This window comes from Adiantum capillus-veneris, chromosome 7 (assembly GCF_014529385.1).
Source record: "Adiantum capillus-veneris isolate H3 chromosome 7, ASM1452938v2, whole genome shotgun sequence".
Classification (NCBI taxonomy): domain Eukaryota; kingdom Viridiplantae; phylum Streptophyta; class Polypodiopsida; order Polypodiales; family Pteridaceae; genus Adiantum; species Adiantum capillus-veneris.
Genome location: NC_140937.1, coordinates 153,310,070 through 153,325,000, shown reverse-complemented (window position 1 = coordinate 153,325,000; position 14,931 = coordinate 153,310,070). Strand labels below are relative to the sequence as shown.

General features: G+C 42.1%; 1 protein-coding gene across 1 annotated transcript in view; it reads right to left on the bottom strand.

The window, feature by feature from the left end:
- Positions 1-13,327, bottom strand: part of LOC147454841 (putative pentatricopeptide repeat-containing protein At3g01580) — a 59,775-nt gene extending 46,448 nt beyond the window's left edge. The window contains exon 1 of the mRNA XM_086517081.1: positions 13,129-13,327. Within this exon, the coding sequence (XP_086373207.1) occupies positions 13,129-13,327 (199 nt within the window). The remainder of the gene's footprint in view (positions 1-13,128) is intronic.
- Between the last annotated feature and the right edge of the window lie 1,604 nt (positions 13,328-14,931).

Below are 14,931 nucleotides of genomic sequence, written 5' to 3'. Positions count from 1 at the left end.
CGTATTCTAGTTTCACGGGATGTAGTGTTTGTGGAAGACTCTGTTCAGCCCTTGTTGTCATGTACTAGAGACAGTAATGTAAGCTCACAGGACATTTATGACACTTTGTTGCCTCTTTTCAGTGGTGGAAATACGAATGTAAGTTCCAATGAGGCAAATGTACAGCCTATGGGGGTTTCTGAAAATGTTTTAGAACATCCTATTACTGATGCAGATGTACATGATGTACTTGATGAGGAAAGGGCTGAAAATGAGCAGGCTAGAGGTATGCCAAAATGGCTGGTGCACACATTGCGTGACAGTAAATTGGATGCACCTTTATCTAGTCGTACTCGTTCAGGCTCTCGCCATGCATCTTATGCATCAGATTGTTATGCTTTGGCTGTGTCTAGTTTACATGATGTTGAGGAGCCTCTGTCTTTTGATGAAGCACAGAATTCAGAAAATTGGATTGCTGCCATGAAATCAGAATATGATGCACTTATAGAGAATGACACATGGACTTTATGTGATTTGCCTCCTGGCAAAAAGGCCATTGGTACGAAGTGGGTTTACAAGTTGAAACGCAAGCCGGATGGTGAGATCGATCGCCATAAGGCTCGACTTGTTGCAAAGGGTTATGCACAACAAAAAGGCATAGATTATGAAGAGACTTTTGCTCCCACTTGTCGTATAACTACTGTGCGTTTTCTATGTGCATTGGCAGCTCATTTTGGTTGGGATGTACATCAATCAGACATTGTTACTACTTTCTTGAATGGTGACATATTTGAGGAAGTTTATGTAACGCAGCCTCGCGGTTTTGTCATAAAAGGACAAGAGGACAAAGTGTGCAAATATAAGAAGGCTTTGTATGGGTTGAAGCAATCTCCTCGTGCTTGGTATGAGAAAGCTGACACTCATTTGGTTAAACGAGGCTTTCGTAACAGTCCAACAGAAAGCACATTGTATGTAAAGCGTGAGGATGATGTATTTCTCATTGTGGTTCTTTATGTTGATGATTTGCTGATCACTGGACCAAATGAGAGACATATTGCTGAATTTAAGGCTGATTTGAATGCTACTTTCAAGATGAAAGATTTGGGGCTGTTGCATCATTACTTGGGTATACAGTTTAAGCAGTGTGATGGTGGTATTGCCTTGTGTCAGAAAAGTTACATAGAGACATTGCTATGTAAGTTTGGACTTGAGGATTGCAAACCTATTGCCACTCCCATGGAAACAGGTTTGAAGTTGAGTCTACATGATGCTGGCGATCCTGCTGATGTCACTCTTTACCAAACTGCTGTTGGCTGCCTCATTTATGTATGCAACACGAGGCCAGATATTCAGTTTGCAGTCTCGCAGGTCAGCAGATTTATGCATAGTCCAGGGTCTAAGCATTGGCAGGCTGTCAAGAGGATTTTCCACTACCTTAGTGGCACTTTACATCTTGTCTTGTTTTATCCCAAGGGGGGATCATTGCCGCCAGACTTACATGCTTTTTCGGACTCAGATTGGGCTGGTTGTTTTGACACGCGAGTGTCCACAAGTGGTTTTTGTTTCATGCTTCGCAGTTCATGTATATCATGGTTGAGCAAGAAGCAACCTACTGTGGCCACTTCAAGTTGTGAGGCTGAGTACAGGGCAGTCTTCACAGCTACGGTTGAGTGTGTATGGCTCAGACGCCTTATGGCTGACTTGGGTGTTGGACAGGACACTGCCAACACTATCTACACTGACAATCAGAGTGCATTGGCAGTTGCGAGGAACCCAGTTTTTCATGCTCGCACAAAGCACATTGAGGTGCATTACCACTATGTCAGGGAGAGGCTCTCAGCAGGAGAGATCAGCTTGGCTTATGTGCCAACACAGGACAACCTTGCAGATCTTTTCACAAAGGCATTGTCTCGTGAGAAGCTTGAAGCTTTCCGCAAAGCTTTGAGCTTACTCCCCTTTGTGGATTGATCCTGTCCTCAGGGCATGGCACTTCCCTTTACTCATGTGCCAGCTCTCGTTCACCGCATCACTCCAGGGGGGATTTGTTACCATATACATGTGGTAGTGATGTGTGTGAACACACTAGGACCGCCGGGGCATTTTTTCCCTCTTTAGGAGGTTTTTTCCCCCGTGCATTGTATATACGCCCATCACTCTAGGGCTATCTATTTTTCCATTGCACACTAAGTAACACACTCTCTATTGTGTGCCTTGAGCTTCCTTCATCTTCTCCAAGCTGTGTGTGTTTCTCTGCAACCCTAATTCCAACATTGACATGAAGGTCCTTCTTATGAGGCTAATAGGCATGCAATCCTTTTTTGCTGCAACATGTAGGCTTCTATGAGCTCTCATGCTTTCTCGTTAAATTTTTCTATGATGGCGTAGAGAAGTCATCCCAACAGTCATGTTACCTTTCTACTAACAAGCTACCAAAGAAAGGAGATTCTGAAGCCCAACTAATTGCATGATTTACTCTAGTATCCAATCTTCCACATCCTTTTCAATATTTTGACTTGCTTGAACCACCACTTTTTTTTGACAAAACTGTCAATATGAACTGGTGCACCGTTGAATGGATGGCCAAGGCCTCTTTGAGGAATTCCGGCTGGTATTCCTACAATGGGAATCAAGAGAGATAGGTTTTTCTCTATTTTCCTATATTTGCTTGTGGAGTTGAGCCAACATAGCGACAAAGATGAGCATAATGAACACTCCAATGCAGATTTCAATCATTACCCAATCTTGACCTGATAGCTATGTGTCCAGTAGAAAACCATTGCTCATGCAATCGATCATTGGGCAAAGAATACAATGCTAATGACGAGGGTGGAAGCAGAATGCATTGGGTAGCTAGAGATGGGGAGATGGAGCTCAAGCTTAAGCTATGCATGACAGGGATGATGCATTGTGAAGGAGAGATGCTTCCATGGAGCAAGGGTGACCAGCGTCATCATCACACCAAAACCAAAATTCTGGACACCAAAGGATCATATACCACATGCCTTTCGGAGAAGATGGTCAAAGAAAGTGAGCAACTAGATGGAGTCTAAATGGAGTAACAATATTAGTGATCAATACTTGAATGTGGAGTAATGAGACATCACATGCTACTTGACTGCAAAGTAATGAGAGACATGCGATATTACTGCTTCCAAGTCATCCTCTACTGTGTAGCATGAGATGTGGCCACCCCCTTCCCGTGTCTCCACCATTGTGAAACGTGCCAAAACCCATCCCACATGCGCGGATCACTAGTCCCAGCATGCATCCTCCCATCCTGATCATGGGATACGCCCATTAAGTAAAAGGCTAATGGCGTATCGTGGATGTAGAGTCTCTCTCTCTCCCTGTGTGTGTGTGTGTGTGTGTGTGTGTGTGTGTGTGTGTGTGTGTGTGTGTGTGTGTGTGTGTGTGTGATTCATAGTGTTCGGGAAAAATGTGTCTCAGCTTAATATCGTGCGGTTTTCAATTTCAAAAATGTCGGTTGAGGGCACGGGAAAAGGAGAAATGCTGCCCCAGAATAGACAAAAATACTGTAAAAATCTTTTAAAAATAGCCTAATTTCCTCTTGAAATTAACAAGGAAATTAATTTTGTATGTTTGGAAAAATGATTTTTCCCGAACACTGCGAGTCTCTCATGACCTCATGGTCCTTGCAAGAGGCAGCCGCTGACGGTAACAATTGTAGGCCATTGCTTACATTTGTATGATGCATTGTGGCTCACTTTCTCAGTAGTGTGTTGTGGCTCGCTCTCTCAGTAGTGTCTGCCCTTGCAAACATGTCAGAACCAGTCCGCGCCGGCGTGGACTGGTTCTAGCATGCATCCTCTTGATAATCGGTTGTGCAGCCTGTGCCTCTACCTACCATGCCGACGCTCATCATGCCTCTCTCTTGCTCGCGTACAAATCCCGTAGCAGGTAGCTTGAGAGCCAAGAAGTCTCTCTCTCTCTCTCTCTCTCTCTCTCTCTCTCTCTCTCTCTCTCTCTCTCTCTCTCTCTCTCTCTCTCTCTCTCTCTCTCTCTCTCTCTCTCTCTCTCTCTCTCTCTCTCTCTCAAACTTAAAAAAAAAGCTGCTGGAACCATTCCGCGCCTCTCTCTCTCTCTCTCTCAAACTTAAAAAAAAAGCTGCTGGAACCATTCCGCGCCGGCGCTGAATGGTTCCAGCAGCTTTTTTTTTAAGTTTGAGAGAGAGAGAGAGAGAGAGAGAGAGAGAGAGAGAGAGAGAGAGAGAGAGAGAGAGAGAGAGAGAGAGAGAGAGAGAGAGAGAGAGAGAGAGAGAGAGAGGTTGGCAGTGCTATTAGCCAGATAGTGCTTGTGTGTTCGCGAGGCCAAAGTAAGACGAGCGTTATCATGGAAGGCAGCAGAAGCAGCAGCTCCAGTGTGGTAGCGGGTGGAGATGGTGTTCGCGGGCAGTCTGGCCGAGAAGGGGGAGGTGGCAATCTCGTGCGGCATAGTATCTCTGGCTTTAAATACAATGCTCTCTCTCTCTCTCTCTCTCTCTCTCTCTCTCTCTCTCTCTCTCTCTCTCTCTCTCTCTCTCTCTCTCTCTCTCTCTCTCTCTCTCTCTCTATCAAAAACTTTAAAAAAAAAGCTGCTGAAACCATTCCGCGCGGACGCGGAATGGTTTCAATAGCTTTTTTTTAAAGTTTGAGAGAGAGAGAGAGAGAGAGAGAGAGAGAGAGAGAGAGAGAGAGAGAGAGAGAGAGAGAGAGAGAGAGAGAGAGAGAGAGAGAGAGAGGAAAGCAAGTAAGTCACAGAGAAAGTGAGGTTGGCAGTGCTGCTAGCCAGATAGTGCTTGTGTGTCCGTGAGTGCAAAGTAAGGCAACAGAAGCAGCACCTCCAGGGTGGTGGCGGCACTAGTGGTGGTGATGGTGTTGGCGGGTAGTCTTGCCGAGAAGGGGGAGGCGGCAATCTCTTGCGGGATAGTGCAAGGGGGTGAAGTCACTGTACTCCCTCACCAAGGGGTGAGGGCGGTGAGGGCAGACCGCGTCATCGTGAGCGCTACATCAAGCAGTTGTCTGCATCTTTGGGCTCTACGCTCAAGAGCTCCAGTGTGTCCGCCCTTCCTGACCTATGCGGTGTCAATCTCGGCTATGCAATCAGCACCTCCACAAATTGTGCCACGGTTCCTTGAATGAATAGCCCTTGCGATTAACGACGCCGTCCTATGCCGCCCAGGAGGCCCATCATTATATTATAACGCCTACTTATGCCGATTCCCGCCCTCCATGATGAGTACATTAATCCCCCCAGCTGTCGTGATATTGACCCCCTACCAACCAAGCTGCAACAGGGTGTCATCAACTAGCTTTGCTCCCCATCTGCGGTTGTAGTTTTTCCCCTACTCTTACATTGTTGTACTTGCTTTTTGGTGAATAAAATCCGGCCACTTATTACAAGTTGAGAGAGAGAGAGGGGGAGAGAGAGAGAGAGAGAGAGAGAGAGAGAGAGAGAGAGAGAGAGAGAGAGAGAGAGAGAGAGAGAGAGAGAGACACTTCTCAACTCATCGAGTCACCTGCAGAGTCTAGACAAAAGTGTGTGTGTGTGTGTGTGTGTGTGTGTGTGTGTGTGTGTGTGTGTGTGTGTGTGTGTGTGTGTGTGTGTGTGAGAGAGAGAGAGAGAGAGAGAGAGAGAGAGAGAGAGAGAGACTTGTGGAGCTTGCAATGGTTGGCAATATTTCAGAGAACGTAGAAGAGCTCAAAGCTGTACTTGAGCAAGCTACGCAACATCATCGCAGCCTCATATGCAGAGTCTTATATCCTTTGAGATATAGACATTAGAAATGGTAGAAGCCTTGTCTGCGCAATATCAAGGGAAGGCTACATTACTTTATACCTCAAAAAGTCGAAGATTGTCAACTCATTATAAAGCTTGTTAGTTTTAGATGGGATCAGGATGTCGAAAAGTAAATCTAGATATCTCTCTTCAAGGGGCCTCCAAGGAGAAAATTGATATTGATGTGGATTTTAAGGCAAGATCCTTGGATTTGAAGGTCCGTGAATGATATTGACGGCAAGAACTATCGCCTGGGTGATTATCGTCTGGGTGTCTTGTGTCTGTGTAAAGCTATGGTACCTGAGAAATGCAGTGTCATTGTTAGGCCTACTCAAATTAACATTATTTTGAAGAAGCGGGAGAAGGGCACCTGGAAATATCTTCATGGGAATGAAGACAAGTCAGAGCTGTGGAGTCATGATAAAGAACCCGTGTCTGGGCTCATGCAAATAATGAGGAATTTTTTACTTTGTTGCGACTTTGTACAATAGAAAGCCAAGAGCTTCATGGTAGGATAGGTGGTTTGGGGTCATGGTGAGAGTCCATGGTAGTTCTAACTTCTTTTGGAGACGTCGCTAATGGTATAAGGTTTTATATTCTGGTATGGAAGTAGATCCATCCACTTGATTGGTCTAGAGAGTTGGTATCAATGTTCCCAGGGAAAATCATGCAAATTTCCCTTACGATAGATCAAACCTAGGAAATTTTTTCCACTAATCGACATTTTTTATAGTTTAACTCTATTTTCATGAATTCTCCAAGCGGATTTTCTCCCTCTCCATCTATTTTGATTTTTCAACATCCAGTGCTCACCCAGAACATTTGTGAGAGAAAATAGTGAAAAAATCAGCTCAAGGCTAAGCTCATGCACACTTTTCTTGAACATTGGTTGGCATGGTAGCAGCATCAAACCTCCATTTTTTGGTAGAGAGAGAGAGAGGTTTCTCAAATCACCTATAGACGTGAGAGAGAGAGAGAGAGAGTCAGCATGGTAGCGGCATCAAACCTCCAAAATTTAAAAAAAAAACTCAAAAAATCAAATAAAATATTTTGTGACTGCAATATTGATAGAATGCCACATGAGATGCTCCTTATAACAAAGCTCAATGTTTGTGAGAAAGTAGCTCGATTTTTTCTTTGCTCGAGAATGTTCGCTCGCCGTTTGGTAAGACTCGTACAAGTGACTGGTGTAGATAGAATATCTATCAACCCTTTCAAATCGATGACCTTGTTGGGAGACAGTCTTTGTGATGGGACTACAATAACATCTGACTTGGCCTCGTATACTCTCGTATAGGATGGTAGTGTTCTCAATGAATGGGGTTGACTATCCATAGACTGTACAGATCCTTTGTCTCCCTAATACGATTCCACTTCTAGGTTCATTTGAGATCCAGTCTCAAATTCCTCTATTGGTGGAAGAGACACTCCTCTTCCGTCACCCATTGGTTTACTCGTCTACTTAGCTCACTTGCTTCATTGACCTCTCCGAATTGTTTCCAAAATTCGTCAAGATCATCTATTTCTTTACAGCTGTCGGGTATAGCTATGTGAAATCCCTTGGAAGAGTTATCGGTGGTATTCAACACTATCCTTGGATTTAATGCGTGGTCCTTGAGCTTTCATCCGTGCTCGTGACTAGAATCTAGCTCTTTTTGTTCTTGGCTTGGTGGGATTAGTGGTGTAGGTGGGACAAGGATCACACCCTCAGGTTTTCCAACTTGTGGTTCTAGTAAAGCTTGGGCTGTTCGAATCATTTTCTTGCACATTTCAAGCATGTCTTTTTCTAGTTCCGCATATGGATATGCCATCCACTTCTGTTCTTGGGTTTGGTTGTTTTTGAACCTTGTTTCATAGGCTTTTAGGAGGGCATTTAATGGCTCATTAACCTTCTCGACCAACACCGATCCTCCTGAACTAGCACTTCTTGGTTTCTCATCTGTGGATGGTTGTCCTGGAGGTTGAGGTATCTACGTAAGAGAAGGTGCAACCATTTCCTCATGTTGTCTTATCTTCTCTTCAACTTGCGTGAGCTTCTCAGCTAGGGATTTTTGATCTCGTTCCTTACATGCTTCCTAGCCTTTCTAGCTTTCCAACTGTTCCGTTTGCTCTTGGTTTTTTGACTAGGTGCATCCATATTTGGCTCACATGTCTCTGACTCGCATCAATTTCTATTTTCTCTATCTTAGCAATAAACCGCAATGTCCTTTTGTCTATCTTGTATCTTCATTCTTCATGTTGAAACGCAAGAGGTGGAGGTTGTACCATCCTCACCTCTCCATGTGTTTCTCTCATCTCCTATCGCTTTGAAGGGCAGTACCCACTTTGGTTTTTATAATATATTGTGGCTGGTACTAGCACTTGTTTGTTAGATGTTTCTATCATTGACGTGTATCTCATGTCTATAGGCATTCTAGCACCTGACAGTAGAGGTTGTTTTCTTGAGACATGCTGTGGCCTTGAAACTCCTCCTGGTCTTGGCGCATTCCCCATAAGGTATCTAGTGGAGTAGGTGTTACTAAAATAGGTTGTACATACCTCTCCCTAGCATTTTTCATGCTATATTAACACTCTTCTCTCGTATGGTTTATCCATTTTCTCTCAATTTCACACCATAGAGGTTCTTGGAGGTCAGATTTGACTAGAGGAGCAAGTCTCTGAGCTAATCCTTCTATAAGCTTCATTCGCTCACTAGATACCTTTGGCTTTAATGTGGGTTGGATTCTTGGTGAATCATTCCTCTGAGAAGATGTGTCACTCTCACTCTCAGTATAATATCTTCTCAAGGTTCTACTCTTATTTGGATAGAAGTAAGTTATAGGGGGTGGTGATGGTACATATGGTCCTGTTGTGGCCGTAATTCCACCTCTATAAAAGTCACATTCTATGGTTGCATCTAGGTACAAGCATGGTCCAGTAGGCAGATTCACTTGAGGAGGCATGTCTGCCATCTCCGTGATCATTTCATCTCTCGTTATCGCTCTAGAAGGGAATCCAGGTGGCTCCCTTTTTGGAATTCTTGTAGGAATTCTCATGCTTGGTGGAGATATTTGTGGTCCTTCATTGACCAAATGTCCACCTCTGTAAAATTCACGTTATATGGATGCATCTGGGTATAGCCATGGTGGTAATGTAGTTGGGCTTGTGTCAAAATGTGGATAATTTGGCATTTCATCACTTCTAGCTTGGCTTTCCCTACCTTTGGTCATATCTATAAGAGGATTGGTAGATTGGCTCTCCATCCTAATGATCTTAGCTTTCTTAATATCAGACCCACTCAATACTCTTAAAATAGTCCTCAATAAGAACCTTTGGCCCTTTTTCAGGTCCCTAAAAGTCAAGTCTGAGTGGTCTTCTGACCTCTGGATACTGGTCTTGGGGTACCCTAAAAGTTTGGATTTAGGAAACCTTGGAAAAATTCAGCTCTAAGTAGGTGCGTCCTATTGCCCGCAAGCTTTTCTCCTAGCTATATCTGACTCAATTTGGAGTTATGTATCAAAAGTTAGAGCAATTTTGGTGAACTGCACTTGAAACAACACTCAAAACAGTTTCAGGATCAAGGATTGCTGCATGTATCTTGACCAAATGTGACCCAAATATGTTGAAAGTTGGTCACTAGGCTTACTTTACAATGCTTAACACTTCTAGAAGCTCCAGGTGAGTTTTCATCTCCAAATTAGGACTAGAGACATCATACGCGTATGATGTCTATTGTGACCAAATCAAGTGAATTTTACTTTAGAGGATCTTTACCACTTGGGAAACTCTCAGCAACTTTCAAAATTGAATTTAAACCAATTTTGTGCAAGTTATGATTAGTTCAAGCCTGACTCTGGCCCAATTTCTGTCCTTTGGCACTTAATGGCCCAAATATGCTCCAAATTCCATGAAACTTGGCTATTGGCTTCTAAGGTCCCGTAGAACATGCAAACATTGATTTTGGATTCAACAGGGTCAAAAACACATCATACGCGTATGATGTCTTTTTGCTCAGAATGAAGATTTTTTTAACAGATTTGTGCTTAGAATGGTGTGCTTATATACCCTGCATAGTCAAAATTTCAAAAAATGTTCAAAATCACCAAAAACACATCATACGCGTAGTATGATGTCTTTTTGCTTCAAATGAGATGAATCTTGCTCCAGAGGTAGTCCACCACTAAAGGAACTCACATTACTTTTAGAATTCAATTTGGACATTTTTTGAGCAAGTTAAGACCAATACAAGCATGAATTTGTAGTTTTCTGTCTTTTTCTCGTTGCAAGCCCAAACGAGCTTCAAATTCTATGAAATTTTGGTTAGGGACTTCTTTTATGCTCTAGGACACTGAAGTATACTCAAATGTCTGATTTGACCCAGATCTGGCCTATGAGACATCATACACGTATAATATCTTTTGGCTCAGAATTCACTTATATTTCTTCCCAAGGTACTCCTTGATGCATACAACAAGAATATGTAATTACAACAAATTTTAAAGGTCAAAATTGCTCAAAATCAGCACTTTCACCTTTATCTTCTTGTATCTGCAAAATTCTCTGTAAGTGCAAAAGTATATGTCCAAATGAGTTGAAATTTTGCAAGCAATCTTAACACATCATTTCCCAACCCCCTATGTGGTCAAAAGTGAAATTTGACTTTCAGATCTGGCCTTGAGACATCATACGCGCATGATGTCTATGTGCTCAAATTTTGACAAAATTTGATTTGTGAGTTTGTCTTGTGGTGCTTAACACTCTGGTAAGCTCAGATCTCAATTTTGGTCTCTAGAAGTGCCCTTTAGACATCATACGCATATGATGTCTAACTGGTCAAAATGAAGTGAATTTCACTCGTTCCTCACTACACTGGCAACGCACAACAAGTTCCATAATTGAATTTTGACACTTTTTGTGCAAGTTATAGCATGTTGTAGATCACAAGGATGCACTCAGTCCCAAAATATGACCTCAGATCTGGTCTCTAAAACATTGTACACATATGATGTCTTTTGCTCATTCTGTTTCTACCAGAGGTGCCCTTAGTGTGTAGAACAAGAATATGTTCTCACAGCAAATTTTGGATGTCAAAATTGCACAAAATCATCAATTTTAGGGTTAAATCCCTTGAAAGAGTAAAATATCCTTAACTCTCACTCTATATGCCCAAATGATATGAGATTTTGTGTATGTGCTCAACACAACATGCAGAAGATGGGTATAATCTCAAAAGTTCAAAATTGTTGCCAAAATCACCCTTTAGACATCATATGTGTATGATGTCTGTTGATGAATTTTTGGATAGAAATCATTCACAGGCGTCCCCAAGTCTCTAGCATTGGTTTACAAGCACTTCTAAACCTCTAGTTTCAATGTGTGCTTAGGGTAAACCCCCCTTCTGAACACACTGATGCAATCAAATTTTTCAGATTTGGTCTCCAGATGCTCCTTGAGACATTATACGTGTATAATGTTCAAGTTTACATAATTGCAGTTTTTCTTCATAGAACCCTTGCACATGCCCTCTTATATGCTCATCACCAATCAACCATGCAAAAATATCCGCAGAACTCTTTTTATTGCGTTTTTTTCTCAAAAGGATACTTTTCAGCGATTTTAAATGCAAACAAGCACTTAGCAAATAAATCAATGATGAATAGCTCTAGATCAAAATCAAATCACTTACCTAAAGCCACTCCTACAAATCATATGGGGTTTTGCATTTCAGCCTTCAAAGATCCACTTGGCCAAGACTTAAAGCTTAAAAAGCGAGAGAGAGAGAGAGAGAGAGAGGGAGAGAGAGGGGGAGAAGGAGAGAGGTTTTACAGTCATAGGAACACATCAAGAGACCTCAAAGTTCTATTTGACAAGTCACGAATTGAAGACCTAGCTCTCAAGAGCGAATTGTGTTAACCAAATTGTCACACTAAAAGATTAGTATAGTTTCCTCTTCTTATTCATTGGAGGGATCCTAAACATCTACCCGACATGCTTTGAACTCAAAACTTGTGTGTATGTATGTGTGTGCATGTGCATGTCCACAAGCGCACGCATGTGTGTGTGTGTGTGTGTGTGTGTGTGTGTGTGTGTGTGTGAGAGAGAGAGAGAGAGAGAGAGAGAGAGAGAGAGAGAGAAAGGGAATGAGGGAGAAAGAAGAAGAGAATTTTTACTTTCATAAAAAAAAATCTGAATAGATATCAAATTTCTACTCGGTGAGTCTTAATCTCAAGGTGTGATAAGAGACAAAGAGAGAGAGAGAGAGAGAGAGAGAGAGAATTTTCATCTTCCTTGAGCGATCTCATGGACTACAATTCACTCTCCTCACTTTGTGTGTGCATGCACACCTCGGGGGGTCACTACAATTAAAAAATCACTATCACGTGGGTTCAACAATAGGGATTATTTTATTTTATATTTTCTCACATTTTCACATATAGAAGGGTGTTGAAAAAATGATCTTGGAAAAACATTTACAGATTGAATAGGAAAAGGGTCCCTTTCATTGGTGAAAAATTCACTAGTAAGGGGTTTTATAAAAAGTCTTTGAACGCACGTGATATGTAGGTTTTACATGTAGTGACCCCCCTCCCCCCCGCGACCCCCCCGAGATGCACGCACACACATATACAAATATATGCAGCTCCCTACCAGCCTGCATGTGTCTATAGGGAGATAAAGATTGATGGAGGGAGACAAAGAGGGTAACCGAGGGGCTTGACCACCAATGCGTGCGCGTGCATGTGTGTGTGTGTGTGTGTGTGTGTGTGTGTGTGTGTGTGTGTGTGTGTGTGTGTGAGAGAGAGAGAGAGAGAGAGAGAGAGAGAGAGAGAGAGAGAGAGGAAGAAAAAAAAAGAGACTAATTCCCTCTTTTCATGTTTGCTATCCACGAAGTACTTATCCTCTCCTCTCTCGTCTATTCTTTTCTTCGTGCCATGTCTGTGAGAGAAGTTGTTTGCTTATGCTTCGAGCTCATCAATTTTAATGTCGTAGGAGCACATCAAGAGACCTCAAAGCTCTATCTGACAAGTCTTGAACTTAAGACCTGGTATTTAAGAGGGAACTGTGATAACCAATTTTCCACAAAGGTTATTACAATTTCCTTTTCTTATTCGCTAAGACAAATCTCAAAGATCTACTTGACAAGTCTTGAACTCGAAATAGTGTGTGTGAGTGTCTGTGTGTGTGTGTGTGTATGTGTGTGTGTGTGTGTGTGTGTGTGTGTGTGTTTGAGAGAGAGAGAGAGAGAGATTCTTGACTCAAGGCAATACAAGAGATCGTTTCAATTCCAACGTTAGATTACCAACGTCAATGGCGGGCGTCGGTATATGTGTAGGTAAATTTGGGGGGAGATCAAGTTTTTTAAAATTTTAAATTTTAAATTTTCGACGCGTATACCAGTGCACATATCGGTGTGCAAACCGATGTCTATACAGGCGTACATATCGGCACCTGTACTGAAAGGTTCTGCAAAAACAAAACCCGCGGTTTCTCCTGCACATTTTGCTCCTTTTTTCTCTTCCTCTCTTGCCCTCCTCCTCCTCACTTGCTGCAGTTCTGCTGCCTCAGACTTGGCGGAGTAGAGATTTTCACTCATACGCTGCTCCCCATCAACAAGGTAAGCTTCTTTTCAAGTTTCCTAGTAGATTTGTTCTCTTTTGTGTGTGTGTGTGTGTTTTTTTCTTACAGGTTTGAGGACATTTTTTCAATTGTTTCTTGCTCAAATAGGCCACATGTGAGTGCTCTATCATTCTTTTTTGTTGCATACACAGATACAGACACACATTCACATAAACATGCACGCAGATAAACAAAAATGCACATTAAACAATATAAACGCACTATATACGATGCACACACACATTTATCAATCCAAAAAATAAAAATAAAAAATGAACTTTTGTTATTTTATAAATAATATTAATTAAAAATTATCATTAACAAAGAAAGATAACGATATTCTATCATTAAAAGAAAGATTTATTTTGATTTATGTTATTTTATAATGAGTTTTGTTATTTTTGTGTAGATAAATTTAAAAATTAAACAACTATATTGTAATTTTTTAATTGTGACTTATCATAGGTGTTGTTGTTACCATATACATATGGTAGTGATGTGTGTGAACACACTAGGACCGCCGGGGCATTTTTTCCCTCTTTAGGAGGTTTTTTTCCCCATGCATTGTATATACGCCCATCACTCTAGGGCTATTTATCTTTCCATTGACACTAAGTAACACACTCTCTATTGTGTGCCTTGAGTTTCCTTCGTCTTCTCCACGCTGTGTGCATTTCTCTGCAACCCTAATTCCAACAATTGGTATCAGAGTAGGTTGCATCCTCTCGGGCTTAGTCGCCAGCAGTTCCATCACACGCTTGCTCATTTTCTCCGATTTCAATGAGCTTTGGCGAGCGTTCGCAGCTCAAATTTTTGATTCGGGCTCATTTCGGTTTCCGTTTCCATGACAAGCAGTACTACACAGGCTATTTCGTCATTTTGTGTAAAATTTTTGTCAGTGCCGTTCTCTACATAACAGGTGCCTTGCAGTCTCTACAGTTTGTGCTATATAGCACGTGTTGTTCCCGCTTCATTTCTCCTCTTTTCGGACAGTTTTCACATCAAGTGCAGCATTTACCATGGCTGACAACAACACAGATGTGTTCAAGATGTTTGTTGCTAAGGACAGATTGGATGGCGACAATTACCCTATGTAGGCTTACATGATGCAACATGTTCTTGTGTCAAAGGGCGTCTGGAATATTGTGTAGGGCACTGATGTACGTCCTGGTTCTGAGGATGCAGGCAATGTTGAGGATGTGGCAGGTCTTGTTGCAAGGATTCCTGCTATTAGAATTGTTTTGCCTACGACAGAACAATCTCGTTGGGATGTAAAGGATGTGCAGGCTCATGCATTGATCGCGTTGTCTATGAAGCGCACCATTGTTCCTCACATTTGTTCATCAAAATCTACGAAACAGGCTTGGGATATTTTGGCTGGTCTTTATGCAAGACGCAGTGAGGCTAAAATTGCTTTGCTGCGTAAAGAGCTGGAGTCAAAGATTATGCATGAGGAAGATGATATGGACACTTTCCTGGCTGGTGTCAAGGATATCAATGAGCAACTTATTTCTGCAGGTGAAGTCATTTCAGACAGTTCCCTTGTGCAGACTGTTCTTGATGCCTTACCAGATTCTTACT